Raw genomic sequence first — 27,626 nt, forward strand, 5'->3', positions numbered from 1 at the left:
TGGTCAGATTTTTCAATAACATCATTCTACCGCATATAGACCTCCATGAAGTACACCTCCACTTCTTAACTTCTTCAAATATGCTTCACTAGCAACAAAGCTAGATGTCACATTTGTGATCACATTGTACAAATAAAGGAACTAGCACGATCAATGTCACCAATGTTCAAATCAATCAAGATTTCACGTAGATACACATCATGGTCATGTGCTCCCATGGCAAGCCATAAACGTACTCTCTGTCTCTCACACAACAATTTTATCTTAGTTTCAAAACAGATTGTTGAACTTGACACTGATTGTAATTTTTTTGTAAAATCTTCTATAAATGTTGTTAATGTTTACGTGTAATCTTTTTATTGTTCAACTCAAATTGATAGCAATTTTTCATGAAGATATTTACATTAAAATCTTGATAAATTTTTGTTGCGTAAATTTGATTTTTTTATTGGTTTAAAGTTGAATTAGTATAGACACAAGATTTAGTTTATGATTTAGGTATAAATTTAAAGTTTAGTATATGATTTAAATTCATTTTTTAGATTTTTAAGTTTGCAATTAGGTCTATGCTTAGTTTTAGGTTTTAGGTTTAGTTTTGAGTTTAAAATTAATTTTTATATTTTAAGTTTAGTTTTTTAGTTTAAGTTTAAGATAGTTTTCAAGTTTTATAATTAGTTTAAGATTTAATTAGTATAAAACTAAGATTTAGCTTATTTCAGGTATAATTTAAGGTTTTATATATTCGTTTATAGATTTTAAATTTATGATTAAATTTGTGCTGAGATTTCAGGTTTTAAGCACCTCCCTTGTGGGCCACTAATGCGTCGAGGGGAAAAAAAGTTTTCTGTTTGGCTTTTATGTTTTAAGTTTAGTTTTTTAGTTTAAGTCTAGTGTCAAGGCAATGAACTCCCAATGCTCTTTGTATAGCTTGTTAGAGAATCGTGAGAAAAGAACAATTTGAATGTAGAACACATGAAAATAGAACAAAAGGGGCAGTGTCACAAACATGCAACACTACTGCATGCTGCACCAGCAGACGCTGTGAGGCAGTCTATGACTCTGGAACACCATGAATAAACATGATGTCACAAGAGATTCCTGTAGAATCTGAGAACAAAAATTATAATCAGCATTGTGAAGTACAGGGGATACTTTGCAGGCGAGCACTGCCCTCCAAAAGCTATGCCTCTGTTGAATCTTGATGCTTTTGTCGAATACAACATTCTCAAGCATCTACAACACCAGAGCAATGCAGCTAGAAATGCAGCACGACAGATCTTGTATCAACACCCTTGGAGGCGCTCAATCTACCAGCCAGTCTTGCTCGGTTACCCTTCATGTGCTCCCACTTGAGCGATATTTTGAGCGCCTCGACTGCCGGGACAAGTCCCTCTCTACGCGTTCTTTTTCCCTCATCTTTCTCCTTATCTCTTTTTTCCTTCGAACAATCTCCGAATACAATCGCTCTCGATATTCTTGTATCGTAAATCTAAAGCAATAAACAAACACAACACAACACATGATTTAGACAAGTTAAACAAAATCAAGAGTTGCATTCATGTTGAGATTGAACTCACTTAGTGTTATCATCTATGGGTATTCTGATCCCACGATTGCAAACAGGTTCATCCATGGGATTATGGAACTGAGCAAGGTATGGATGCTGTAGGGCTTGCTGCAAACAAATTTTTTCAAGCACAAACTCAGAAAAAAGGGTTCTTTCCGCAAAGCACCTAATTATGCAATCAGATTTGTAAACATGGATAGTATTGACTGTGATGTGAGAACCCTGATCAGCAAAAGTATGGCCAATAATATTCAAACAGAAAGGAGACAATGCATGGAGATCAAGCACATGAAATTATGTACGAGGGAAAACCGCTTTTGCAAACCTATTTTCTCTTCTTTTGAATGATTATGAATTAATTATGAACATAGATTGACTAGGCTTACCTCAGCTGTAAGTCTTTTGTGAGGGTTGAATTGTAGCAATCGACGCAGTAGATCTTCAGCTTCGGGACTAGCAGTTGGATTTATTTGTAAAAGGTTTGCATCCCAACGAAAATTTATAAGAAAGACGCTCATGGAACCATGATATAAAATGTGATTTTATGTCATAAATCTGAACACAAAAGGATCGCATAGTTGGCATTCTTGTCAATAAATGAGCATATACAAGACAATAAATAAGAACCCAATCTCTTGAATGAACACGCCTAAAGAATTTACCCAAGAAGCGTAGCTCAATTGGTGAGGCCTTAGTGATGTAACCCCAAGGTTGACGTTTCGATGCTCATGGGCTGCGTTCTTGATGTTTGTATCCTCCTTCCCATTGGGGAGGTGGTTCCCCACGGCTGCTATTTGCAGGGGTAATGTACAGCTATGTGCAGTTATAAATACAGAGTGTTGCTTTCAGAGGATCAGAGTTGTACTAGTGTCATCGACTGCGTCAGGACACTAGCGGCTTTGGGCTTGGGAGAGCCACCCTCTGGTACAAGTGCAATGCGACCCGGGAGAGTGGTTCTGGTGGGATCATTTCTCTTCAGCCGATCACCCAAGGACCCCCTTTTTCTAGTACATAGCTCGCTTGGGGCGACACATACTGGCAGCACAAAGAGAGGCTCACCCAGCTGCAACACTTCACTGGTAGGAGGAGGGTCTCACAGCAGAGTTCTTGTCAGGCTTCTGGGAGCGGTTGTGAGACAGCAGGCAACCGAGGAGAGTTACTATGTTTCAGTGGCTTGTAGTGCACAGGGCTACAACAGTTGGGAGTTGGTTGATACACAACGGCTTCTCGGCAACACGTGCAGCTTGTGGCCATGCTTTGGAGAGTCAGCGCCATTGTTTGTGGGACTGCCCCATGACACAGCAGGTTTGGCTTCGGGTTCTCTGGCTTATCCCAGCCCTCTCCATAGTCTGACAGTACACTTGGGGTGTTGCAGCCTGGTCAACTCTCACAGGCCCTGCGCTCCACTTTGAGTTGGCTTCCACCGATAGGATGATAGTGATCCAGGAGGGTCGACCTACACTTCAGCTTGCCACAGAGTTCATCCCTCAGGAGTGGTGCAATGATAGAGAGTCGTGTTTGGGAGCTCATCTACAGCCTGACACTCTGGTTCATCTGGCGGGCCCGTTGCTTTCGCACCTTTGACGCTCGCCTTGTTCCACCGGCAGAGACTATTCAAGACATTTGGCCGGAGCTGATTCAAGGGTCAGTTTGAGAGACTTCAGGGCAGCTCCAACCATGCCGAGAGGCTTTTTTGCGACTTTGGCACCCAGGGCCTTTCTTCACCATGGTTCAGGGTGTGCCTAGATGGCACTACCGGCCACCAATGTGGCTTTTTTCTCCTCTCATCTCGTGATCTAGCCCTCATTGTACATACTTTTTCTCGTTGGGAGAGTCTCTGCATGTTTCTGATGTAGCCCTCTCTCGCAAAGGTGGTTTGTAGCCTTCGGGCAGTTATTATAAACTAATGGAAGGATCTTTTTTCTTGCCAAAAAGAAAAAAGTTTCTCCCTACTACCTTCGCCGGGCTCATGATTTATTAAAAAAAAAAAATATTTTCAATTTAACGCATTGCAAAGCTCTCATGCAATTTCATACCCCATTGCCACCCTCAACATGCATTTACATGTGTGATTCTTTGGGAGACTCTTATCAAGAAACTGGCTGAAGCTACAACTCCAGTTTACTTTGAGACAGACTAGCCTAGCATGTTATATACCATGATTATACTATTTAATCAACTTTCCAACTGTGAAATATATCAACTATGGTTGAGCTTCAGAGATTTACCGACCTTGCACTTCCACAATTCATATTTTCGAGCATTGTTGCTGCAAAAGGAGATTCAAGTGCTGCTATGTCTTCCTTCATCACGCATTCAAGCCATAACAAAATTGAGAATTACATCAGCTTGATACAAACCCACAAAAATCCATCTCAGGAGCACTGTACAAAATGCCATGAATGCATAAAGATACCAGATCTGGCTTGCCCAGCAAGTCCAAAACTCTTTCAATTTGATTCATTGTAGAAGTTCCGGCATTTATTGGATGTTCAGATGTCGTAAGTGTGTGCATGAGAGCGCACGTGCACACATACACTGCAACCGTTGTGGGTTCCCTCCTTGCAATATAGAATTGCTTCAAAAGCGAGTGTGTATGCGCGTGTGTGTGTGTCACAAAGAACAGACACGTTCAAGAAGACTAATAGCTCTCATTCTTACCTTCTAAGAAATCTGTACAATTATTTAGTAAAGATGTAATCACATCCATAATGTACAAAAAGGTTTCATTACTTAAGTAAAGAATCATTTTTCGTAGTCCAGCAGTCTGCACACAAAGCATCACACAACAAGAGAAGGGAAGTACTTCTTACCTGCATCCATCAACAGAGAAAAATGCATGATTAGTCAGCGGTTGGTATTGAAGGTGTCCAAGGACCGCACATGTTTTATATGTCACCCAAGAGTTTTATCAAATTTGATCCACTTATTTCAAAGACAACCAAATCCTAACACTTCTAATCACCAGAAATCATATTGGGCATAACTTGGGACAATTTACAGGCAGCTCTTAATACCTTTTGCTTGGCCAACCGTGCTCTTATCAATTGGCACAAGTCATTCGGTTTTTTGGTTGGAGTTGAGGAATACTGTCGATAAGGAGTGCAAGATCATTTTACTTGGTTGACGCCAGCCCAGCCCAGCCCAGCATTGTCACAAGAAACTCCGTTTCGAGCCCTATCGGATAGGAAACTCCATTTCCAAGGTCACCCGATTCTCATTCCCTTTGTACCATTTCTTAATGAATATATTATGGTTACATACAAAATGGAACTATAAGAAGCCGTTTCTAATCTGCTCCATTGCAAAGAGCAAGCCAGGTCCATCTTCAATGGCCTTGCCGGCCTCGTTTCCATTTCCCGTTCCATGTGATTATGCAGCCCAGACTAGCAGATAATTGGGTTTTTTCGTTCACGTTGATGAGTCACCGAAGTAGCAAAGTGAGTCAATTTTTGGAAATCAATTAGGAGGAATGTGGCGGAGATAATGTGTCGTACTCTCTATAGTGGGTGCTCCTTAGTGCAATGTGCATGAGATCTAACTCCATAGAATGAAAACACAGAAGACAGTGAATAACAGAGCAACAACAGCAAGACTCAGCAGTGAAACCTGAACAGCATAAACATTGACTAACTCAAAGAAACCAATATAGACTCTGGCATGGCAACACACTCAGCTCCAGCCCAGAACTCATAGGTACAATGGGGGTGTCGAGGCTCAACTGTGCACGGATGGTGAAGACATGACGTGCGTGAACTCAAGATACTAGACTCAAGAACTCACAACCACACAAAGAAGATGATAATATCATAGTAACAGGGAATGGCCGTTTTCAGGTCTCCGTCCCCGTTCCCATTCTAAGTTCCCGTTCCAAATCCCCGTTCTGTGTTTCAAACGTGAGCACCCGTAACAGGGAATGGCATTTTGTGGCAGTTGCCGTTCCGCGTTCCCCGTTCCGGTTTCCCGTTCCTGATAACTATGGATAATATGATCCAAACCAACTAAGGGTTTATACAAACATGAAGAGCCGCCAACGGCTACAAAATATCCACTCCGGCTAAATCTATCTTAAAATTGTGGTGGTGATGCGCGGCCACGGTGTCGACTGGACCACCACCCGTATCCCTGCCACGTGTCACCGACCAGGCGAGAGTCCGCCCAGTGTGAAACCTAGCCCAACTGTAACAAATTGCATGTCCCGTGCCAGTGACATTGTAGCCCTGCTACACGTTGCCCGCCACAAGACCACTCGCCGTCTCGGGTGAGAGAAACAACTGAAGCTGCTAAAAGACCTTAAGACTGCAAAAATAAACGGCTACTGCACTGCCATGGTGAAAAGACTGAACTGCAAGCGGATGCAGTCACCCAAGAGAAAGAGTAGTCACCATGGCCGCACCCGAAGTGTCTGTCTCTGAAGGTGGAGCCATCAAATCAATGGTGGAACCGTGAGGCTGTGGACTGGGGGCTGCTGGGCTCTGTTGTCTACAAACTGGCCTCCTGTGAAAGGAGCATCCACCTGCTGCACGGTAGGTGGGAGCACCTGTCTGGTAGTGTACTGGCACCAGCAACGCTGTCACAGCAAGGAACGCTCTGCATGTGTGTCATATGGCCCGATGATTAAGACCCCCGAGGATACTGTTGAGGACAGTACTGGAATGGACTCTGTGGAGGGTCTCTTGAATTGCAGAGAAGAACCTGTCGCAGCATACCCGACACGAGGCAATACTTGAGTCTCTGATCCAATTCATCCATACCCCATGCCTACAGGAGCCTGGGTAGACCTATCTCCATGTAAAAGCATTTCTCGAAATCCTTGTCCCTGTGCTTCAAGGTCGTCAATGATTTGGGACTTTATCTTCAAAGCTTGTTGCAATGCAAAAATAGTAGCATCCTGATCTGCGATGGCACTCTCGGTGACTCGAAGAGATCCCTCCATAGCTGCGTATGTGGCGAAGTGACGCTGGTGCGTAGCAGCTAACTGCTTTGTTCCTAGCGCTATGGTGGCGATAGCATTCCTGAATCTTGTAATATCTTCTCAGAAAGCTCAAACAGAGAAGTAGAGTCGGCAACCTTTGAAGATCGCATGTGGTGCTGGAGGACGCACAAGCGGCACAGCTGGTGAGCTAGGAGTAGGGTGTGAGATATATTGACTGCACTAGGGGTGAATATGAGAGAAGAAGGAAGAGGATCCTATGAGGGAGAAACCACCGACTTGTCATGAAGAGTGGAGCTAGACATGAAGAGTGGAGGTAGACACTGGCACAATAGAACAAGGGGTGGAAGTAGACAGAGAGCTTCGCGGAAGATGCATCACCCTAGCCTGCTTGGTCTCTGACATTGGCAATGAGAGTAGAGACTCTATTGTGTCCTTCGCCACCTTTGCTTTGATCTTCTTTTTCTTAGTTACTTTAGGATCAGCTTGAATGCTTAGAGATTTTCTTTTCCCGTGCGAATGCAGTAGTTGCGTATCCTCATCCACATCGTCAAGGGTAACATGTATATTTATGACCCACGCCAAGAGAGGTGCTGCAAAACATTTGAAGCTCAACTGCACAGACTGCCCAAAATCGTTTGGCCCTAAACTGTAAGGATGTAAAGAGAATCTGATGGAATCCATAGGGTAAGGTGTGGATCGAACAGTAAAGGCATTCCCAGTGGGAGAATGTAATGGGCACGTCATATTTTTCCTTATTTGCTTTGGCATCTCGGGCCAGAAAGTAGTACCTAAGATTGCCAGGAGCTGTTTGTTTCTTTCGTACTTAGGGTGATATGTACTGAGCATCTCTTGACATGCTTGAATTGTTGCATCCTTGGACAAATGAGAAAAGATCTATGTAGCCGGCTTCACAAATGGAAAGCTAGTCATATCCATGGCATGGCCAAGCCGTGTAGCAATGAGTTTGTCGCCCCTTACCGTGGGAAAAAATTTTAAAAGCTCATGTATGGAACAATGGTTGGTAGATCGGCATGATGCATCAACCAATGCTGTGAGACCCAGAGTCTGTAGCTGAGCACTGGAAAGGACCTTGCTCAGAGATGGTCGAGGGGCTGTAGATAAAAATCCAAGGAGAATGTTGAGCGATTTTTAGATGTTGCAGGCCTCCTGATCTCATGTGGGATGACATGATGTTTGTCTTTCTTTTGACCTCCTTTCGGATGTTCCTCTCGATCGCTGGAAGCATCTGATTCATAGTTAGCTTCAGAATCCAGCTTTGAGTCTACTGGCGAGATGCTGTAACTTTCATCATTGGGTCATTGGAAGTGATGTCGTCGAGGCCGTGGCTACTGTTGTCTGAGTCATCATCACTCACTGACCTTGCAGCCAAAGCTGGCTTTTTTCACAAAGCTACCCTTCGCAATTGCGAGATAGGGAGGAAGTTAGATAGGGAGGGTAGAGGCGAGAGAGTTAGATAGGGACGAGGGGGGAAGGTAGGGCCTTCACGTACCAGACAGACGGGGTAGATGGAGAGGGTAGCATAGGGAGGAAATTAGAGAGCTGGAGGAAGTTGAACAACTAGGGAGACGGGAAGATGGCGCTTTTTGGGGATTTTTCTCTAGAGTGTTGGTGGAGTAAGAGAGAAAACAGGATACGATGATATTTCACTTGGTTAAGTAAGGCATGGTGAGGAAATGCTCTTGCTCGTGGAAAGTTATTTGAACCGTCTAAAGCAAGTAACAATCTGGAAGGCCCAAGGCTATTGTTGAGGGTGTAGGAGATGAAAACATTAGAGTGAATACCAAACTTAAGGTGGGGATAGAACTTACCCTGAGAGACAGATGGGTTTGTAAAACATTTCGCAAATGAATCATACACTGTTATGTTCACAAGGGCTAACACACAGAAACTCAACTCTGCAAGTGAAGGGAAGACCGCATTCAGGAAAAGAAAAGTACAACAGCTGCTAGGCATACTCCGGAAAAAGGGGGACACCAAGGAAAGGAAGTGGTAATGCAGTTTACGATGAGAAATCTCTATGAAAAAGAGAGAAGAGCCGAAATTAAACAGATAGAGACCTCAGTGCCACTAAACAAAGGTACAGATCCAATTAACCAAATGGGAGAATGTTGCATGCGAGAACACAATGCGTCTATTAAACAGAGTGGGAATCAATTGAAGAATTTGCGGGGCAGAAGACAAACATAATTAGCAAAAGAACATTGTTTAAATACTGGGGCTAGAGGCAAAGACTGTGATGAAGACAAATGATAGCAGTGAGGTGAATCGTTAGCAAGACAATAGGGAGCACAAGGTGTCTAATGCCAACTGAATGAGGGAGAAGAAACGCTGCAGGTTAAATACTAGTGGGGAGAGAGACGTATGGTTTATGGTGAGGGGTGGTAGCATTTGATCCTGGAGCCATTTACCAGCGGCAAAGAAACACCTTCCAAAGTCGCTAGGTGGACCGCACCCTGTGGCAAAATTTCATGTCCATGTATGGTACTTTCCATGCTGGGACCAACTTCTTCGCTGGCCATGGTGTCCACTAGAGTACCACCCGTATCCCTGCCACGTGTCACCGACTAGGCGAGAGCCGTCCAATGTGAAACCCAGCTCAACTGTAACTAATTGCCTGTTCCGTGCCAGTGACACTGTAGCCCTGCTACAAGGAAGCTTTGCCATTGGTATTCTATGCATTTGTCTTGGGCTCGTAAAGCTTTGACTGTAATTCTTGCAATACCCTTTGACTCTACACCCTCAAGGTTATGTCCCAATTGCGGCGCTTATTGCGCAATTTCCTTCTTGGTGGCTCAGATGGCTCTAGAGACATGTGACTGTTAAGAGGGGAGGGAGGCCTGGACATTATTGATCTAGAGCAGCAGAGTAGTGCATTGCGTTCCAAGCTCATCGGTCCAAGATTTGATGCATAAACTTAAAGAAGGGAAAGGCCCAGTGAAATTCTAGATTCTGACAATATCAATAATTGCTGTGTTCACGCTAAATTCTGTCAGGTCTAGAAAGCTTTGGTTGTAGAGAAAATAGATTCATTTGTAAATATTTGAGCCTAATGTATCATACTTTGTTGATCCAAGAAGAATCTCAGGGGCCCTATACCTGGATTGTAATACAGCAAACAAGAGTTTTCAATAGACGTAGATAAGTTATGTCTTAACTACAAAGGAGAATAGATAAGTTATGTCCTTAACTAGCTTGATGCTGGGGTCTGTTTTTTCTGGGCTTGTTAGCATAATCAAATAAACAAACAAACTTTAATGGTGCAAGGATCGTCTTTATTTCCTTGTATATACATGATATGGAAAGGTTTTGAGCTTTACAAACACTTAACTCTCCTTTGTCCATCCATTACAAAGAAGAGCCATGATTTGGGTGTTCATGAGCTTTGTCAAATAAACACAAAAAATGACTTTCTCTATATATCATATTAAATCCACCAATGTAGGTCAGCTTGGTAAAATTAAATTAGGGGATCTTTAAAAATTTGCAATAATACCAACTCCAAAAAGCCTTCCCTGTTCCACTTCACTTGTGAATGAAGTACAGAACACGATCCTTTGAAGGATTTTCAAATATCATTGGCAAACATCTTTGTTACTTTCAGAGGATGCTCTGCAGGCTTTTACAAGGGTAGCCGCTAAACAAAATCACCGCAAGAGGAAGCCAGTAAGGTCGTGACTCGTCAAAAGCCAACAGACCAAACACCAACAAACACAGATGACAATGTAAAGAAGACCACCGGTTCACAAGCAGGAGTGGAAGCTCTCATCCCAGCCGAACCCATCAAGCTGCCATTGTTGGAAGGAAACACCGCACTGAAGAACCCACTACAACGACCCCCGTGAAAGGAAAAGACAAAACAAAACACAAACACAAACACACCAAACATGTGCACACACACCCAGCCGGCACACGAGAAAAACTACCAGCACACGAGAAAAACTAATAAAGACACAAAAGAAACCAAATAGAAGAAAAGAAAAAACAACACAAACCGCCACACTCTCTCTCTCTCTCTCTCTCTCTCTCTCTCTCTCTCTCTCTCTCTCTCTCTCTCTCTATACACCCAGAAGAACAGACAGAGGAGCAGCCAAGAGTGGAGAGGTCTGCCCGCACTAGTGGGATTCTCATAGACCGAGCATTGGAGCTAGGGAGATCTAGACGACCCTGATGGAGAAGAGGAGCTACACAGTTTCGAAGGAGGCTACAACAAAGGATTCGAGCCATACTTTTTCATCGTCCAGAGTGCAAATGAAGATGGATCTCTATGAAGATGGATTCTCTACTTCCCTCCCATATTGTCTACACATTGTACTGCTTAGTTCACACATTTCGCGCCTTTCACCTTTCACACCTATCAGCTTAGTTTAGGATTCCGTAGTATTTATATTCTATTATCCTAGTTTAATTTATTTTGTTAATCTGATTTTGTATCAGATACACCGCATTGTAACTTTCTGGACTCATAGGTCAGTTTGGCCTTTTGAAGACGTTAATATAACATTTCATTTCATTTCATTTCTCTCTCTCTCTCTCTCTCTCTCTCTCTCTCTCTCTCTCTCTCTCTCAGAGGCAAGGGAGGTTCTTGCAGGCCAGCACAAATTCTGTAGGTTGCACATATCATAGATGATGGACCAATCAGACTATACTTTTGATCCAGATGCATTTCAAACACCACCCAAAGCAAAGGTCACATTTAGGCAGAAAAGTCGGGATAGCACATTATCACCTAGTTCTCTCAGAGCTAGAAAACTATCCAGGGTTAGGAATGACCTAATGTTTGAGAAGGTACAGGTGATGATTAAGACGGAGTTAAACCTTATGAGGGTAGACTTTGAGAAGGAGATGTATGCAACTCTGGAGAATTATAGAAATGCTATGTATGCACATATGAGGAAAGGGATGGGAAAAGAGATGCTTGGTAAACACGATGAGATCTACACGGCACTGAAAGGGGAGATGCAAGCCATTGTGAGGGCAGAGGTCCAGGTAATGGAAGTTGTGATGCAAAACAGGCTAGATGAGGCTTTGCTTCTAATGAGTCCTGGAAATCAAACATGGAAAAACGCTTGAGTGCAAAAGATACATTGATTGAAGAACTTAAGGGACAATTGCAAGTCTGTAAAAGTAAAAATATTCCGGGTAAGCAGGGAGAAATTCAGCCCTCAATGATTGATCGGAGAACAGGTGAACCTCTCCGGGCAGAGGAAGAGAAAAAGTCAAGAACAACCACTCCATGGGTGGATGTCCTCACCAAAACGCAAAAGAAGGTTGTTGAAGCCGAAGAGTGAATTGAGGTTGCAAAGAAGGGAAAAGCCAAGATGGCTGAAGCTACATCGACAACAACCATTATCAAAATGACTATCAAGGAAGAGCAAAAGCGGAAGACTAGAGCCCTTCACGTGTGTGTCACAAGACTTACGTACATTGGAAATGTGGAAGACGAAGTGAAAGAACTCTTGAAACGCATTTCTGAAGCCACACACACAAGTGCATGGAGAGTGGGGAAGAAAGGAAACGGTGGGGAAGGAAGTTCCAAGGAAAGAGCACTCATTTTACATTTCCCTACTGTGGAAACTAGGAGAGAGTTCTTGAAGAAGAAGCCAACCCTTAACAAACTGGGATATTTCTTCGCGATGACCTCACTTTAGCACAGATTGCACACATGCAAGAGCTGATGCCAATCAAGGCTGCGAGGAAGAAGGGGAAATTTTCTTTCTAGAGAGGGAAGAGAGTGGTGATCTTGGAAAGACGCGCTGCATGACGGTGCGAGACCTATGGGACCAATCTCAAAATGGCACTATAGAATTGTAATTAGATCAATGAAGCTAGATGTTGGTGCATTTGAGGATAGCTTCAGGGGAAGAGAAAGTATTTTCTACTCTGAGACACATCAAACTCCCGGTGTCACATTGCCTAGCGTGACGGAATACCATTGGGAGACCACTTGTAGACAAGAGGTGAGATCAAAGCATAGAGGACGTGGGTTAGGAGGTGTAGCAATCTTATTCAAGGAAGAGTTGCACCCTCTCATTCGTATTGTTCACAAAGATGAGCATGCTAGATATATGTGGGTCACGGTGAGAGCAGAAACAGGGAGACCACTTTATATTGCAATATGATATATCCCCCCGAGCACATCCCTCTACGCACCACCCAAGGGGCACTCACTATACATGATTTAATATGAGGACATATGGGCTTTCTAGAGATGGGGATGGCATCCTCCTAGGGGACTTCAATGCCAGAACGGGCCACTCTCAAACAGCCTTCTATCATACCTCAGAGGAGATGTTAAGAAAATTGGATGTCAGTGATATGAGATTGGCCAAGTGCTCACGGGATGTGGTGCATAATGAATATGCGAGATAATTGAGAGACATGGGGACTGCACATAGGTTGGCCATCCTGAATGGCCTACAGAGATTTCCAACAGCAAGTGGGTTCACTTGTTTTCCTAACAGATATGAGGCTAGCACCGTGGACTATGTTATGGCTAGGCCCAGTTTAATACCACCTATTCAAGATTTTATAGTTGGCTCTAGTCCTATTGGAGTAGCAATAGATCACACCCTCCTCACATTTACAGTTTCATTCCAAATACACTTTTACATAAGAAATTGACTCTGTCTACATGGACAGTATTTACAAACTCCAGGCCACAGAGGAGCCGGGACGCCCATTAGAGAAACTTACCCAGATATTGATCAAGACTTTACATGATGTAGTAGTAGAGGCATACCCACACCCAACCCGGGCATAGACGACGTTCTAGGAGTATGCCACAGAATAGTTGATATGATGAGGAGTGTAGAGAGACAAGAGCCACACTTCAGAGAGAGGTGCTTGTAACAAACTTGGACACCCCAAGTCTAGATTCTATTGCGACACAACAGAGATTCTCTTTAAAACAGTTCACAAAAGATGACACGCCGCAGCGAAGTTTCGTGCCCAAAGGTATTGGCCCCAAAGACTAGCGCCCCTTTCGGTATTTCTTTTTATATTAATCTGTGTGCAAAGTACAAGAGCCCGCGGGTGCTCACTCTCAATCTCTGCGTCCAAATGCCCATACAAGTGAGCCCCTGAGGCTTATTTATTATTACAAGGGATGCCCAAAAGCAGAGCCTCAAAAGTTAAACTCAAAAGCTTCTCAAACTTAAAAGCAATTGTAACCCAAAAGCTGCCAAATTCAGCCAGCATAATTTTCGTACAGTCGGTCAGCGTAAATCATGGAATTCCGTATGTCTGCCAGGTCAGCATGTCAACAAAAATTGCGGAGGTCAGTACGAACTACCATGTCAGCCGTTCGACATCTTTTCCGGGGCCTGCTACCATGTGGCATTTCCTGTCGCAGGGTGTGTGTGTCCGGGGGCGTGCCACGTCACCAGTTTGTGACATACACCCCTCTTGATAGAATTGTAATCGCCCTTGATTACATCTACAAAACAGACAAAGGCCATAAACTGTCTTCGTAGACACTGACTGTTAGTACCGACGCACTAGACACAACACATCTAGCACTTGTACAAAATGATAGTCACATCATAGGACATCACATGACAAATCACATACAAATTCATTCCAAATCTCAAACCATGACCAATCGGCAACGTATTTAGTAATCGCATCTAGATCAATTTCGGACCTCACCGATGCCCGATTTAACTAATCCTTATTGCAATATGTCTAGAGATTTATGAGACCAAAATGCTGCAGTCATTTCGTCTTTCAGCTCCTGCACTCAAAAAAGTCAAGTACAAATCAATCATTTTCATTTTCGGAAATTCCAGTTATAAAGTCATACAACAGAATACTACTTAGCCCTTTAGTATCCCTTAAACCCAAAGGGGACATCAGTGACTATTCAAAATCAGGGTAATCCATTGACAAAGGAGCGGAGTGACTCCCCTCTAGTACAAACCTGCTACACTAGATTCACCCTCGCTGAAGTTGGGGTTCTATCGGAGTAGACTATGCTAAACCGAATGCTTCAAGGTAAAGTTCCAAAATCTGAGGAGTATCTACTAGGTCCTCCTCCTCCATTTACTTCGCATCCAATGCAGGATAGTTCTTGAACTTAACCAAGAACCGCCTACTTTACCTTATATCTTTTTGTCCTTGTGTGCAAAAATCTGTTCTGGAACGATATCTCCTCGCTTTCCTCCACTTCAAGTTGCTCATCAGGCTCCCCATCATCGGGCATATCGCTTTTAAAAGGTTTCAATAGACTCACACGAAAAGCATTGTGAATCTTCCAAGTATCGGGCAGCTTTAGTCTAAAGAAGACATTATATATCTTTTCTTTTATCTGGAAAGGGCCATAATACCTCATGCTAAGCTTTGAAATAAGCCGCTCCTTTTCCCTTTTCTTTCTTAGGCATGCCTTCTCAAAACGAAATCGCGACGGTGTCAATCTGCTGCCTTCTTGTGTTGTTCCTGAGATTTCACTAAAGCCTCCTATACCTTGGCAAATGCAGTGTCCAAGTCCCAAGTGTACTAGTCGGCTTCAAAAGAAAATAAAAATTGGTGCTAAGGAAGGGTGGAACCTTCGGAACACCTTCAATGATCTCAAATGGCGCCTTCCCCGTCAAAGAGTGTATCGTGTTATTGTAGGCAAATTCCACCAAGGACAAAAAAAATTCCCAATGAGTCTTCTAATCAGTGTACCAAACTTGGACACTCCAAGTCAAAATTCTACCGCGACACGACATGAATTCACTTGAAAATAGTTCACAATTCACAATTGATTCGACACGGCCCGGCGGAGTTCCGTGCCTAGAGATATTGGCCCCAAAGACCGGCGCCCCATTCGGTATTTCTTTTTGTATTAATCTGCAACTCAAAGGACTCTGCGTCCAGATGCTCTGAGATGTGAGAGCCCAAACCTCATTTATAAAGGTTTACAAGGGATGCTAAAAGCAGAGCTCCAAAAGCTGAAAATCAAAAGCTTTCAAGCCTTTTTAAAAAATAAAGCAAATACTCCAAAGCTCTCTCTCAAATCTTTGTGTAGATTTCATCTGCGAAAAAAAAAACAGCCTTGCTTTTTTTCTCACGCCAGCCAGCCAGCCAGGTCAGCATGTCATTCGGTCTTCCGCGTTTTTCCGTCGTGAAGTGCGCCGTGATGTACGGAACTGTTGCCACGTGAGCTCGGGTGTGTGTGTGGTTACTCCTGCCCAAATGGCTACCACGTCACTGATTTGTGACATACCCCCCTCTTGAAAGCATTGTAATCGTCCTCAATTACGTCTGCAAAATAGACAGAGGCCATAAACTGTCTTAACAGACACTAACTGTTAGTACCGACGCACTAGGAAAACACATCCAGCACATGTAACAATCGACAGTCACATCACAGGACATCACAGGACATCACTTGACAAATCACATTCAAAATTCTTTCGGATCTCAAACCATGATTTATTGGCAATGCATTTAGCAATCGCATCTAGATCCACTCGAGACCCCATAGATGCCAGATTGACTAATCCTTATTGCAACCATGTCTATCGAGATCGTTCAGACCGAAATGCTACAGTGATTTCGTCTATCAGTTCCTGCACTTAGACAAGTCAAGAACAAATCAATATCATATTATCGGGAATTCCAGTTCATAAAGTCATACAGCAAAATAATGTCAGCTCACAGTATCTTGGAAACTCAAAAGAGAAATCACTGACTTTAGTATCAAGAGCGAGGCAATCTCTTGACAAAGGAGCAGAGCGACTCCCCTCTTGTGCATACCCGCTGCACCAAATTCCGCCCAAGCTGAGTTCGGGATTCCATTTAGAATAGACTATGCTAATCCAAATGCTTCAAGGTAAAGATTCACAATCTGAGGAATATCTGCTAGGTCCTCCTCCATCCACTTCGCATCCAATGCAGGATAGTTCTTGAATTTAACCAAGAACCGCCTTATCCCTTTACCCTTCATCTTTCTGTCTTTATGTGCCAATATCTGTTTTAGAACAAGGATCTCCTTGTTTTCTTCCACTTCGGGTTGCTCATCAGGCTCCCCATCTTCATGCACATCCCCTTTTAAAAGGCTTCAGGAGACTCACATGAAAAGCATTGTGAATCCTCCAAGTATCGGGCAGCTTCAGTCTAAAGGAGACATCATTTATCTTTTCAAAAATCTGGAAATGGCCGTAATATCGCATACTAAGCTTTGGAAAAAGCCTCTCCTTTCCCTTTTTCTTTCTCAGGCGTTCCTTCTCAAAACGTAAGAGCACCCAATCATTTTCCTTCAATTTCAAATCATGACGATGGCGATCTGCTGCCTTTTTCTTTCTTTCTTGAGATTTCTGCAAAGCCTCGTAGACCTTGGCAAAAGCCATGTCCAAGTCACACGTGTACTCGTCGGCTTCAAAAATCTTATCTGTCGTGCTTAGGAAGGGTGGAACCCTCGTAGCACCTTCAATAATCTCAAATGGCGCCTTCCCCGTTGAAGAGTGTATCGTGTTATTGTAGGCAAATTCCACCAAAGGTAAATACTTTTCCCATTGAGTCTTCTGATCCGAGATGTAAGACTTCAATAAAGCTAGTACCATTGAATTAGCAATCTTTGATTGCTCGTCAGTCTGCGGGTGGAAAGATGACGAGAATTGCAACCGCGTGCCAATGTTCTCCCAAATTGCCTTCCAAAACAAACTCGTAAATCTGGGGTCCGTGTCCGAGACAATCATCTTAGGCATGCCATGCAATCTGAAGATCTGGGCCACAAATAGTCTCGCTAAGTGATTCAGCTTGACTGTCTTCTTCACTGGAATGAAATGAGCTTGCTTGCTAAATCTGTCAATAACAGCCCAGATACCATCGTGACCACTCTATGTTCTTGGGAGATCAAAAATGAAATTCATTGCAATACTTTTCGAGAGGCGGGTGGGTATGGGTAAAGGTTGTAACAAACCCTATGCTTTATGCTTGCCAAACTTGACCTTCTGGCATACCAAGCAACTGCGTACAAAATCGTCCACGTCCTTCTTGAGTCCCGGATAAAAGAAGTAACTCTACACACCTTTCAAGGTGGTAGCTATGCTGCGCTCACTCATAAAAGGTGGTGGGTCCATAACCCACAGGTCCCAAGATCGAAACCTGGCTCTGATACCACTGTAACAAACTTGGACACTCCAAGTCAAGATTCTACCGCGACACGGCAAGTATACACTTCAAAATAGTTCACAGTTCACAATTGATTCGACACGGCCCGGCGGAGTTCCGTGCCTAGAGATATTGGCCCCAAAGACTGGCGCCCCTTTCAATATTTCTTTTTGTATTAATCTGCAACTCAAAGTACAAGGGAATGGAAGGGTCTCACTCTGAGACTCTGTGTCCAGATGCTCTGAGAAGTGAGAGCCCAAACCTCACTTATAAAGGTTTACAAGGGATGCTAAGAGCAGAGCCCCAAAAGCTGAAAATCAAAAGCTCTCAAACCTTTTTATAAAATAAAGCAAATACTCCAAAAGCTCTCTCTCAAATCTTTGCGTAGATTTCAGCTGCGTAAAAAAAAACAGCCATGCTTTTTTTCTCACGCCAGCCAGCCATGTCAGCATGTCGTACGGTCTTCAGCGTTTTCCGCCGTGAAGTGCGCCGTTATTTACGGGACTGCTACCACGTCAGTTGAGGTGTGTGTGTGGTTTCTACTGCCCAAATGGCTGCCACGTCACTGATTTGTGACAATCACAAATGTAAGACTTCAATAAATCCAGTACAACTGAATTTCCAATCTCAGATTGCCCATCTATCTGCAGGTGAAAAGATGACGGGAACTGCAACCGTGGGCCAATGTTCTCCCAAATAGCCCTCCCAAACAAACTCATGAATCGGGGATCTCTGTCAGAGACTATTGTCTCAGGCATGCCATGGAGTTGCAAAATTTATGCAATAGACAGTCTCGCTAAATGATCCGGCTTGACTGTTTTCTTCACTGGAATGAAGTGAGCTTGCTTGCTAAATCTGTCGCCGATGACAATTAAAATGCCATCTTGCCCACTCTGTCTTCGGGAGATCAAAAATTAAATCCATAGCAATACTTCCCCATGGACGGGTGGAAATGGGTAAAGGCTGTAACAAACCCTTTGCCTTATGCCTATCAAACTTGACTTTCTGGCATACTAAACAATTGCATACAAAGTCATCCACATCTTTCTTGAGAATCGGCCAATAGAAGTAACGCTCCACACCTTTCAAGGTGGTGTCGATGTCGCGGTGACCCGTAAAAGGTGGACAATGGTACTCAGTCAGAACCTTTTCCCTCAACGGCTATGTAATGCACAACATCGTTTTCTTCATCAAGTAGCCATCCCGTATGGAATATCCCGCTACTACCTCCCCATTCTGTATTCGAGTGAATATATGAAAAAAATACGGATCTGTGGCATACTGATCAACCATGTTCCCCAAGCTTCTATGATGAATCGTGGAAATAGCCAAGACTAGCGGCTTCTGAGACAAAGCATCTGCAACCAAGTTCTTTTGTCCCTGAACATGGACAATTTGAAAGTGAAACTGTGACAAGATGTTAGCCCACCGCATTTGCTTTTCCAGAAAGCTGCTTCTGTGAACAAGAAGTAGCGTAAACTCTGATGATTAGTGAAGACTGTAAAATCGGCTCCGAGTAGGTAATGTTGCCATTCAGTAACAACATGGATCACTGCCAGCAGCTCTTTCTCATATATCTGTGCTGTCAATTCTAGCCTTGAAAACGATCGGCTTTCAAAGGCAATCACATGGCCTTCTTGCATTAAGACCCCTCCCAGACAATGACCACAAGCATCACAATATACTTCAAATGACTTTTGCAAATCCAGCAAAGTCAGTAACTTGCCCCAAACCTTGGCGTCCCTTTAGATATTTCTTTATATTGCTTCAACACGGTACAACTCCCATGGCGTTGCTCTGCATCTACCCCGGGTAGACTGCCAGAGTGAGAGCCCATGGGCCATATTTAAAGGCACAGTTTACATGAAAAGCATTCAAACTCAAAAACTTCTGGTCCAAGAGTTGGTGTGACAGACTTGAACACTCCAAGTCGAGAATCTACCACGACACCACAATAAATCACTTCAAAACAGTTCACAGTTCACAGTTCACAATTGATTCGACACTGGCCTGGCGGAGTTCCGTGCATAGAGATATTGGCCCCAGAGACTGGCGCCCCTTTCGGTATTTCTTTTTGTATTAATCTGCAACTCAAAGTACAAGCGAGTAGTCGGGACTCACTCTCAGACTCTACGTCCAGATGCTCTAAGAAGTGAGAGCACAAACTACTAATTTAAAGATTTACAAGGGATGCCAAAAGCAGAGTCCCAAGAGCTGAAAATTAAAAGCTGTCCAATAAAGCACTTTCAATTTTCTCTCACAAGCTCTCTTGAGCTAAAATAAAGCAAGGGCTTAAATTTGAAAAGCTCTCTCTCTCTCTCTCTATCTTGCCAATTGCGTAGCCAGAACATAAAGCAAAACTGTCGCAAGCTGCACTCGCCAAAAGCTTTGCTTTCCGTACGCTGTCAGCCATGTATCACTCCATATAGCTTGCGTGAATCGCAGGGACTGCCGTACAACATGCCACGCGAGCCCTAGAGCTGAATTTCCGCCATTTCTGGGAGCTGGCCAGAGAAAGGGTGTGTGAGTGTGTATTTGCTGCTCCCTTGCAGGCTGCTACGACATTGATTTGTGACATACCCCCCTCTTGAAAGCATCGTAATCGCCCTCGATTACGCGTGCAAAACAGACAGAAGCCATAAACTGTCTTAACAGACACTGAATGTTAGTATCGATGCACTAGGAACACACATCCAACACATGTACCAATCGACAGTCACATCACACGACATCACAGGACATCACATGACCAATCACATTCAACATTCATTCGGATATTAGACCATGATTTATCGACAATGCAATTAGCAATCACATCTAGATCCATTCAGAACCTCATAGATGCCCGATTGACTAATCCCTATTGCAACCATGTCTATCAAGATCATTCAGACCAAAATGTTGCAGTCATTTTGTCTATCAGTTCCTGTACTTAAACAAGTCACGAACAAATCGGTTTCATAATATCCAGAATTACATTTCATAAAGTAATACAGCAGAATACTGTCAGCTCTCAATCAGCTCTCAATATCCCTGAAGCTCAAAGAGACATTAGTGACTCTAGTATTCATAAATCAAGGCATCTGTTGACAAAGGAGCGGAGTAACTCCCCTCTTGTGCAAAGCCACTGCACGAGATCTCCGGCCAAGCTGAATTCGAGGTTCCATTTGGAGTAGACTATGCTAAACCAAAAGCTTCAAGGTAAAGTTTTACAATCTGAGGAGTATCTGCTACGTCCTCCTCCTCCATCCACTTCGCATCCAATGCAGGATAGTTCTTGAATTTAACAAAGAAACGCCTTCTCACTTTACTTTTATTCTTTATGTCCTTATGTGCCAATATCTGTTCAGGAACAAGGATCTCCTCGTTTTCTTCCACTTCAGGTTGCTCATCAGGCTCGCCGTCTTCGGGCACATCACCTTTAAAGGTTTCAAGAGACTCACATGAAATACCATTGTGAATCCTCCAAGTGTCGGGCAGTTTTAGTCGGAAGGAGACATCTGGAAAGGTCCGTAGTATCGCATACTAAGCTTTGGAAAAAGCCTCTCCTTTCCCTTTTTCTTTCTCAGACATGCCTTCTCAAAACGTAAGAGCACCCAATCATTCTCCTTCAATTTCAAATGGCGACACTGGCAATCTGCTGCCTTATTCTGTCTTTCCTGAGATTTTTGCAAAGCCTCGCGGACCTTAGCAAAAGCTGTGTCCAAGTCGTGCGTGTACTCATCCGCTTCAAAAATCTTATCTTTCGTGCTTAGGAAGGGTGGAACCTTCGCAGCACCTTCAATAATCTCAAATGGCACCTTCCCCGTCGAAGAGTGTATCCTGTTATTTTAGGAAATTCCACCAAAGGTAGATACTTTTCCCATTGAGTCTTCTGATCCGAGATGTAAGACTTCAATAAATCTAAAATCACTAAATTGGCAATCTCAGATTACCCATCAATCTGTGGGTGGAAAGATGACGAGAACTGCAACCGCATGCCAATGTTCTCCCAAATTGCCTTCCAAAACAAACTCGTGAATCTGGGGTCTCTGTCGGAGACAATCGTCTCAAGCATGCCATGTAATCTAAAGATCTTGGCCACAAACAGTCTCACTAAGTGATCCGGCTTGATTGTTTTCTTCACTGGAATAAACTGAGCCTGCTTGCTAAATCTATCAATAACAATCCAGATACCATCGTGATCACTCTGTGTTCTCGGGAGATCAAAAATGAAATCCATTGCAATACTTTCCCTCTGTGGCTCTGATACCACTGTAGCAAACTTGGACACTCTAAGTCGAGAATCTACCGTGACACAACAATAAACCACTTCAAAACAATTCACAGCTCACAATTGATTCGACATTGGCCCCAAAGACTAGCGCCCCTTTCGGTATTTCTTTTTGTATTAATCTGCAACTCAAAGTACAAGCGAGTAGTCGGGAGTCACTCTCAGACTCTATGTCCAGATGCTCCGAGAAGTGTGAGCCCAAAGACTCTTATGAGGAAGCTACAAGGGATGCCAAAAGCAGAGCCCCAAAAAGCTGTTTTAAAAGGCTCTTAAAATAAAGCTTTCTCTCTCACAAGCTTTGCAAAAATAAAGGAAAGCTCTCTCTCTCTTGCCAATTGTGTAGCCAGAAAAGCAACATGAGCGTAGGATTTTCATCAAGCCTTGCGTAGGAAAATCTGCCGCTTTTTGCGTAGCAAAGTCCGTACAGCTGCTGCCACGTGGCTGGTTTTCTGCATATTGCACTGCAATTTTCGGCATACGGGCAGCCACGTGAGCATTACAGCAACGGAATTTCCAAGAGCAGCAGCTAGCGGAGGTCCTTTTCTGAGGCTGCCCATGCGCAGAGTGTCCATGCCTAGCGGTAGCCACGTCACTAGTTTGTGACATACCCTCCCCTTGAAAGCAGACACTGACTGTTAGTACCGACGCACTAGGAACACACATCTAGCACATGTACGAATCGACAGTCACATCACACGACATCTCAGGACATCACATGACAAATCACATTCAACATTCATTCGGATCTCAGACCATGATTTATCGGCAATGCAATGAGTAATCGCATCTAGATCCACTCAAGACCTCATAGATGCCCGATTAACTAATCCCTATTGCAACCATGTCTATCGAGATCATTAAGACCAAAATATTGTCATTTCGTCTATCAATTCCTGCACTTAAACAAGTCAAGAACAAATCAGCTTCATATTATCCGGAATTCCCTTTCATAAAGTTATACAACAGAATATTGTCAGCTCTTAGTATCCCTAAAGCTCAGAGAGACATTAGTGACGCTCATGCCGATTGCTTCTCAGAGGGCCTGCTAGGAGAGTTACTACCTGCTCGTCCTGAAGATCATACCATTGATCTGATACCTAGAAGCACACCACTGAACAGGCCACCTTACCGTGTGAGCCGAGCCCACAAGGAAGAAATTATGGACCAAGTGAAAGACCTCTTGGAAAAGGGTCTTGTCCAGCCTAGTACTTCACCGTACTGCTCTCCAGTGTTATTGGTTTTGAAGAAAGACGGATCTTGGAGAATGTGCATCGATTACAAAGCTCTCAACAAAATCACCATCAAGAATAGATTTCCGATTCCTAGAATCAATGATATACTTGACCCACTTCAAGGATACTTGTGCTCTAGCAGGATCGACTTCGATAGGGGATATCATCAGATCCGAATCGCGTGGAGAGAAATCTACAAGACAGCCTTTCGGACAACTTTTGGGTTATTTGAGTTTTTGGTGATGCCTTTTGGCCTAACCAATGCTCCTGCGACATTTAACCGAATGATGGACAAGATTTTTTGAGAGTACAGACTATTTGTTTGCACTTTCTTTGACAACATCATTGTTTTCTCCAAGGATGAGGCAGAACATAGAGGACATCTGCTTCATGTCTTTTAGGATTACGAGATCACAAGTTGGTGATTAATGCGAAGAAAAAGTCAATTTTTCTTACTAGAGATACACTTTTTGGGACACATTGTCTCGGCAACAGGAGTGCAGATAGACCCGGCCAAGATAGAGACTATCCGTGATTGGGCCGATTTGAAGAATATCCATGAAGTTAGAAGCTTCTTGGGATTGTGTTCATACTACAGGCGGTTCATTAGAAAGTTTGCAGAGGTTGCTTTCCCTTTGCATATCTTGACACAGAAAGAAGTCCCTTTCCCGTGGGGACCCACAGAGGTGATTGCCTTTCAAACATCGAAAGAGAAATTGACTACGGGACCAGTTTTGACTTTGCCGGACTTGCGAAAGTCATTTGAAGTATATTGTGATGCTTGTGGTCGTAGGACTGGATGCGGTCTTAATGCAAGAAGGCCATGTCATTGCTTACGAAAGCCGATTGTTCTCAAGGCCGGAATTGACAGCATAGATTTATGAGAAAGAGCTTTTGTCGGTATCCATGCTCTTACTCAGTGGCGGCATTACCTACTCGGAGTGGATTTTACTGTCTTTACAGACCATCAGAGTTTACGCTACTTCTTGTCACAGAAGCGGCTATCGGAAAAGCAGATGAGGTGGGCGAACATCTTGTCACAGTTTCAGTTCCAGATTGTCCATGTGCAGGGATAGAAGACTTTGGTGGCAGATGCTGTCTCGGAAGCGGTTGGTTCTGGCTATTTCCGTGATACATCATAGGAGCTTCGAGGATACGGTCGATTAGTATGCCACAGATAAAGATTTTGCATACATTTTCACACGGATACGGAATGGGGAGACAGTAGCGGGATATTCCATTCGGGATGGCTACTTGATGAGAAAAGCCATGTTGTGCCTTACACAGCCGTTGAGGAAAAAGGTTATGACTGAATGCCACTGTCCGCCTTTTAGGGGTCACCGCGGTAATGCTACCACCTTGAAAGGGGTAGAGAGATACTTCTTTTGGCCGAGACTCGGGGAGGATGTGGACGAGTTTGTGCACAGTTGCTTGGTATGCCAAAAGGTCAAGTTTGACAAGCATAAAGCACAGGGATTGTTACAGCCTTTGCCCATACCCACCCGCCCTTGGGAAAGTATTGCAATGGAAGTCATTTTTGATCTCCTGAGAACACAGAGTGGTCACGATGGTATCTGGATTGTTATTGACAGATTTAGCAAGTAGGCTCATTTCATTCCAGTAAAGAAAATAGTCAAGCCGGATCACTTAGAGAGACTGTTTGTGGCCCAGATCTTCAGATTACATGGCATGCCCGAGACGATTGTCTCCGAGAGGGACCCCATATTCACGAGTTTGTTTTGGAAGGCAACTTGGGAGAACAATGGCACACGGTTGCAGTTCTCGTCATCTTTCCACCTGTAGACTGACGGGCAATCTAAGATTGCCAATTCAGTGGTTTTAGATTTATTGAAGTCTTACATCTCGGATCAGAGGACTCAATGGGAAAAGTATCCACCTTTGGTGGAATTTGCCAACAATAACACGATACACTCTTCGACGAGGAGGCGCCATTTCAGATTTTGAAGGTGCTGCGAAGGTTCCACCCTTCCTAAGCACGACAGATAAGATTTTTGAAGCCGATGAGTATATGCGCAACTTGGACACGGCTTTTGCCAAGGTCCACGAGGCTTTGCAAAAATATCAGGAAAGACAGAAAAAGGCAGCAGATCGCCATCGTCACGATTTGAAATTCAAGGAGAATGATTGGGTGCTCTTACATTTTGAGAAGCCACACTTGCGAAAGAAAAAGAGAAAGGAGAGTCTTTTTCCAAAGCTTAGTATGCGATACTACGGACCTTTTCAAATCTCCGAAAAGATCAATGGTGTCTTCTTCCGACTAAAAATGCCTGATACTTGGAGGATTCACAATGCATTTCATGTGAGTCCCTTGAAACCTTTTAAAGGTGATGTATCCAAAGATGGGGAGCCTGATGAGCAACCCAGAGTGGAAGAAAACGAGGAGATCCTCGTTCCTGAACAGATATTGGCTGATACGGACAGAAAGAATAAAGGTAAAGTGAGAAGGCGGTTCTTGGTTAAATTCAAGAACTATGCTGCGTTGGATGCGAAGTGGATGGAGGAGGAGGGCCTAGCAGATACTCCTCTGATTGTGAAACTTTACCTCAAAGCTTTTGGTTTAGCATAGTCTACTTCAAATGGAACCCCGAATTCAGCTTGGCCTTGATTTTTGAATACTAGAGTCACTGATGTCTCTCTGAGCTTCAGGGATATTGAGAGCTGACAGTATTCTGCTGTATGACTTTATGAAAGGGAATTCCGGATAATAGGAAACTGATTTGTTCTTGACTTGTTTAAGTGCAGGAATTGATAGAAAAAATGACTACAGCATTTTGGTCTTAATGATCTAGATAGACATGGTTGCAATAGGGATTAGTCAATCGGGCATCTACGAGGTCTTGAGTGGATCTAGATGTGATTGCTCATTGCATTGCCAATAAATCATGGTCTGAGATCTGAATGAATGTTGAATGTGATTTGTCATGTGATGTCCTGTGATGTCGTGTGATGTGACTATTGATTGGTACATGTGCTAGATGTGTGTTCCTAGTGCGTCAATACTAACAGTCAGTGTCTGCTAAGACAGTTTATGGCTATTGTCTATTTTGCAGGCGTAATTGAGGGCGACTACAATGCTTTCAAGGGGGGGGTTATGTCATAAACTAGTGACGTGGCTACCCCTAGGCATGGACAGTCCCCGCATAGGCAGCCCCAGAAAAGGACCTCCGCTGGCAGCTGCTCCTGGAAATGCCGTTGTTGTAATGTTGATGTGGTTGCACCGTGCAGACAGCCTCCGGAAATTGCTAGCCCTTGTGAACATAACAGTGTATGATTCATTTGCCAAATGTTTTACAAACCCATCTATCTCTCAGGGTAAGTTCTATCCCCACCTTAAGTTTGGTATTGACTCTAATGTCTTCATCTCCTACACCCTCAACAGCAGCCTTGGGCCTTCCAGATTGTTACTTGCTTCAGACGGTTCAAATAACTTTCCACGAGCCAGAGCATTCCCTCACCATGCCTTACTTAACCAAGTGAAATATCATCGTATCCTGTTTTCTCTCTTGCTCCACCAACACTCTAGTGGGAAATCCCCAAAAAGCGCCATCTTCCCGTCTCCCTAGTTGTTCAACTTCCACCAGCTCTTTAATTTCCTCTTTGTTCTACTCTCTCCATCTACCCCGTATGTCTGGTACCTGAAGGCCCGACCTTCCCCCCTCGTCCCTATCTAACTCTCTCGTCTCTACCTCCCTATCTAACTTCCTCGCCCATACCCTCCCCCCTCGTCCCTATCTAAACCCCCTCGTCCCTACCCTCTCCTTTGGCCCCTACCTAACCCCCCCCTCGCCCCTACCCTCCCTAAATCGCCCCTCTCCAATCCCCCTCGCCCCTACCCTCCCTAATTCCACCCCCTCGCCCCTCTCCCATCCCTCTCGTCCCTACCCTCCCTAATTCGCCCCTACCCTCCAAACCCTCTTGACCCTACCCTTTTTCACTCGCCTCTGTCCAATCCCGATCCTGCCCTTTTCCCCTCACCCCTACTGTCACCAGCATGTGACTACTATCTATCCTTTTTGTTGATTTCTTTCTTATTATCTATTTACTTTCACTTTTTGGAAACACCCCTCGGGAAATCTAACTGCCCTGCATTGCATAGCTAGTGTGGAACTGTCCAGAGGGAGTCCAGGCCTGAGGGCAAGAGAGCACTAAGGTTGGACAAGGACTATGGTTAGCCAAGTGGGGTCATTAACTAGCCAAAGTGGAATCCTTTGCTACAAAGGCTACATTTCAGTTCTGGATGTGGCCGCAGTGTATAAAGAGGGTCGGATGACCTAGAAAGATACAATGGCAGCATCTCCTAAAATTTAGGGAACTGCTATTTTGGGACTTGAAAATGTGTTGGCGTCATTACCTCCGGAATGACAAGGGGAACATTTTCTTACTCTGCCGTGAAGTCAACTGGGCAGCCGGTTGGGAGATTTTTAGGCGGCAACCCCGAAACGGGAAAATGCTTGTAAATGTGCCAAGTGGCACCTTCTGGTG

General features: G+C 43.9%; 1 protein-coding gene across 11 annotated transcripts in view; it reads right to left on the reverse strand.

Annotated features, from left to right (window-relative positions):
- Nucleotides 1–913: 913 nt before the first annotated feature.
- The window catches only part of LOC147456680 (uncharacterized), a 37,684-nt gene continuing 10,971 nt past the window's right edge, over nt 914–27,626 (reverse strand). The window contains exons 2-6 of one of the 11 annotated variants that reach the window (XM_086515120.1): nt 3,984–4,380; nt 3,800–3,866; nt 1,954–2,122; nt 1,578–1,675; nt 914–1,489 (exon numbers count right to left, since the gene is read on the reverse strand). In XM_086515120.1, the coding sequence (XP_086371246.1) occupies nt 1,336–1,489; nt 1,578–1,675; nt 1,954–2,085 (384 nt within the window). In that variant the 5' untranslated portion in view covers nt 2,086–2,122; nt 3,800–3,866; nt 3,984–4,380 and the 3' untranslated portion in view covers nt 914–1,335. Of the gene's footprint in view, nt 1,490–1,577; nt 1,676–1,953; nt 2,123–2,229; nt 4,381–27,626 lie in introns of all 11 variants that reach the window. The other 10 variants (XM_086515118.1, XM_086515112.1, XM_086515119.1 and 7 more) reach the window with 10 other exon arrangements.

The sequence above is a fragment of the Adiantum capillus-veneris genome, chromosome 6, assembly GCF_014529385.1.
Source record: "Adiantum capillus-veneris isolate H3 chromosome 6, ASM1452938v2, whole genome shotgun sequence".
Classification (NCBI taxonomy): Eukaryota; Viridiplantae; Streptophyta; class Polypodiopsida; order Polypodiales; family Pteridaceae; genus Adiantum; species Adiantum capillus-veneris.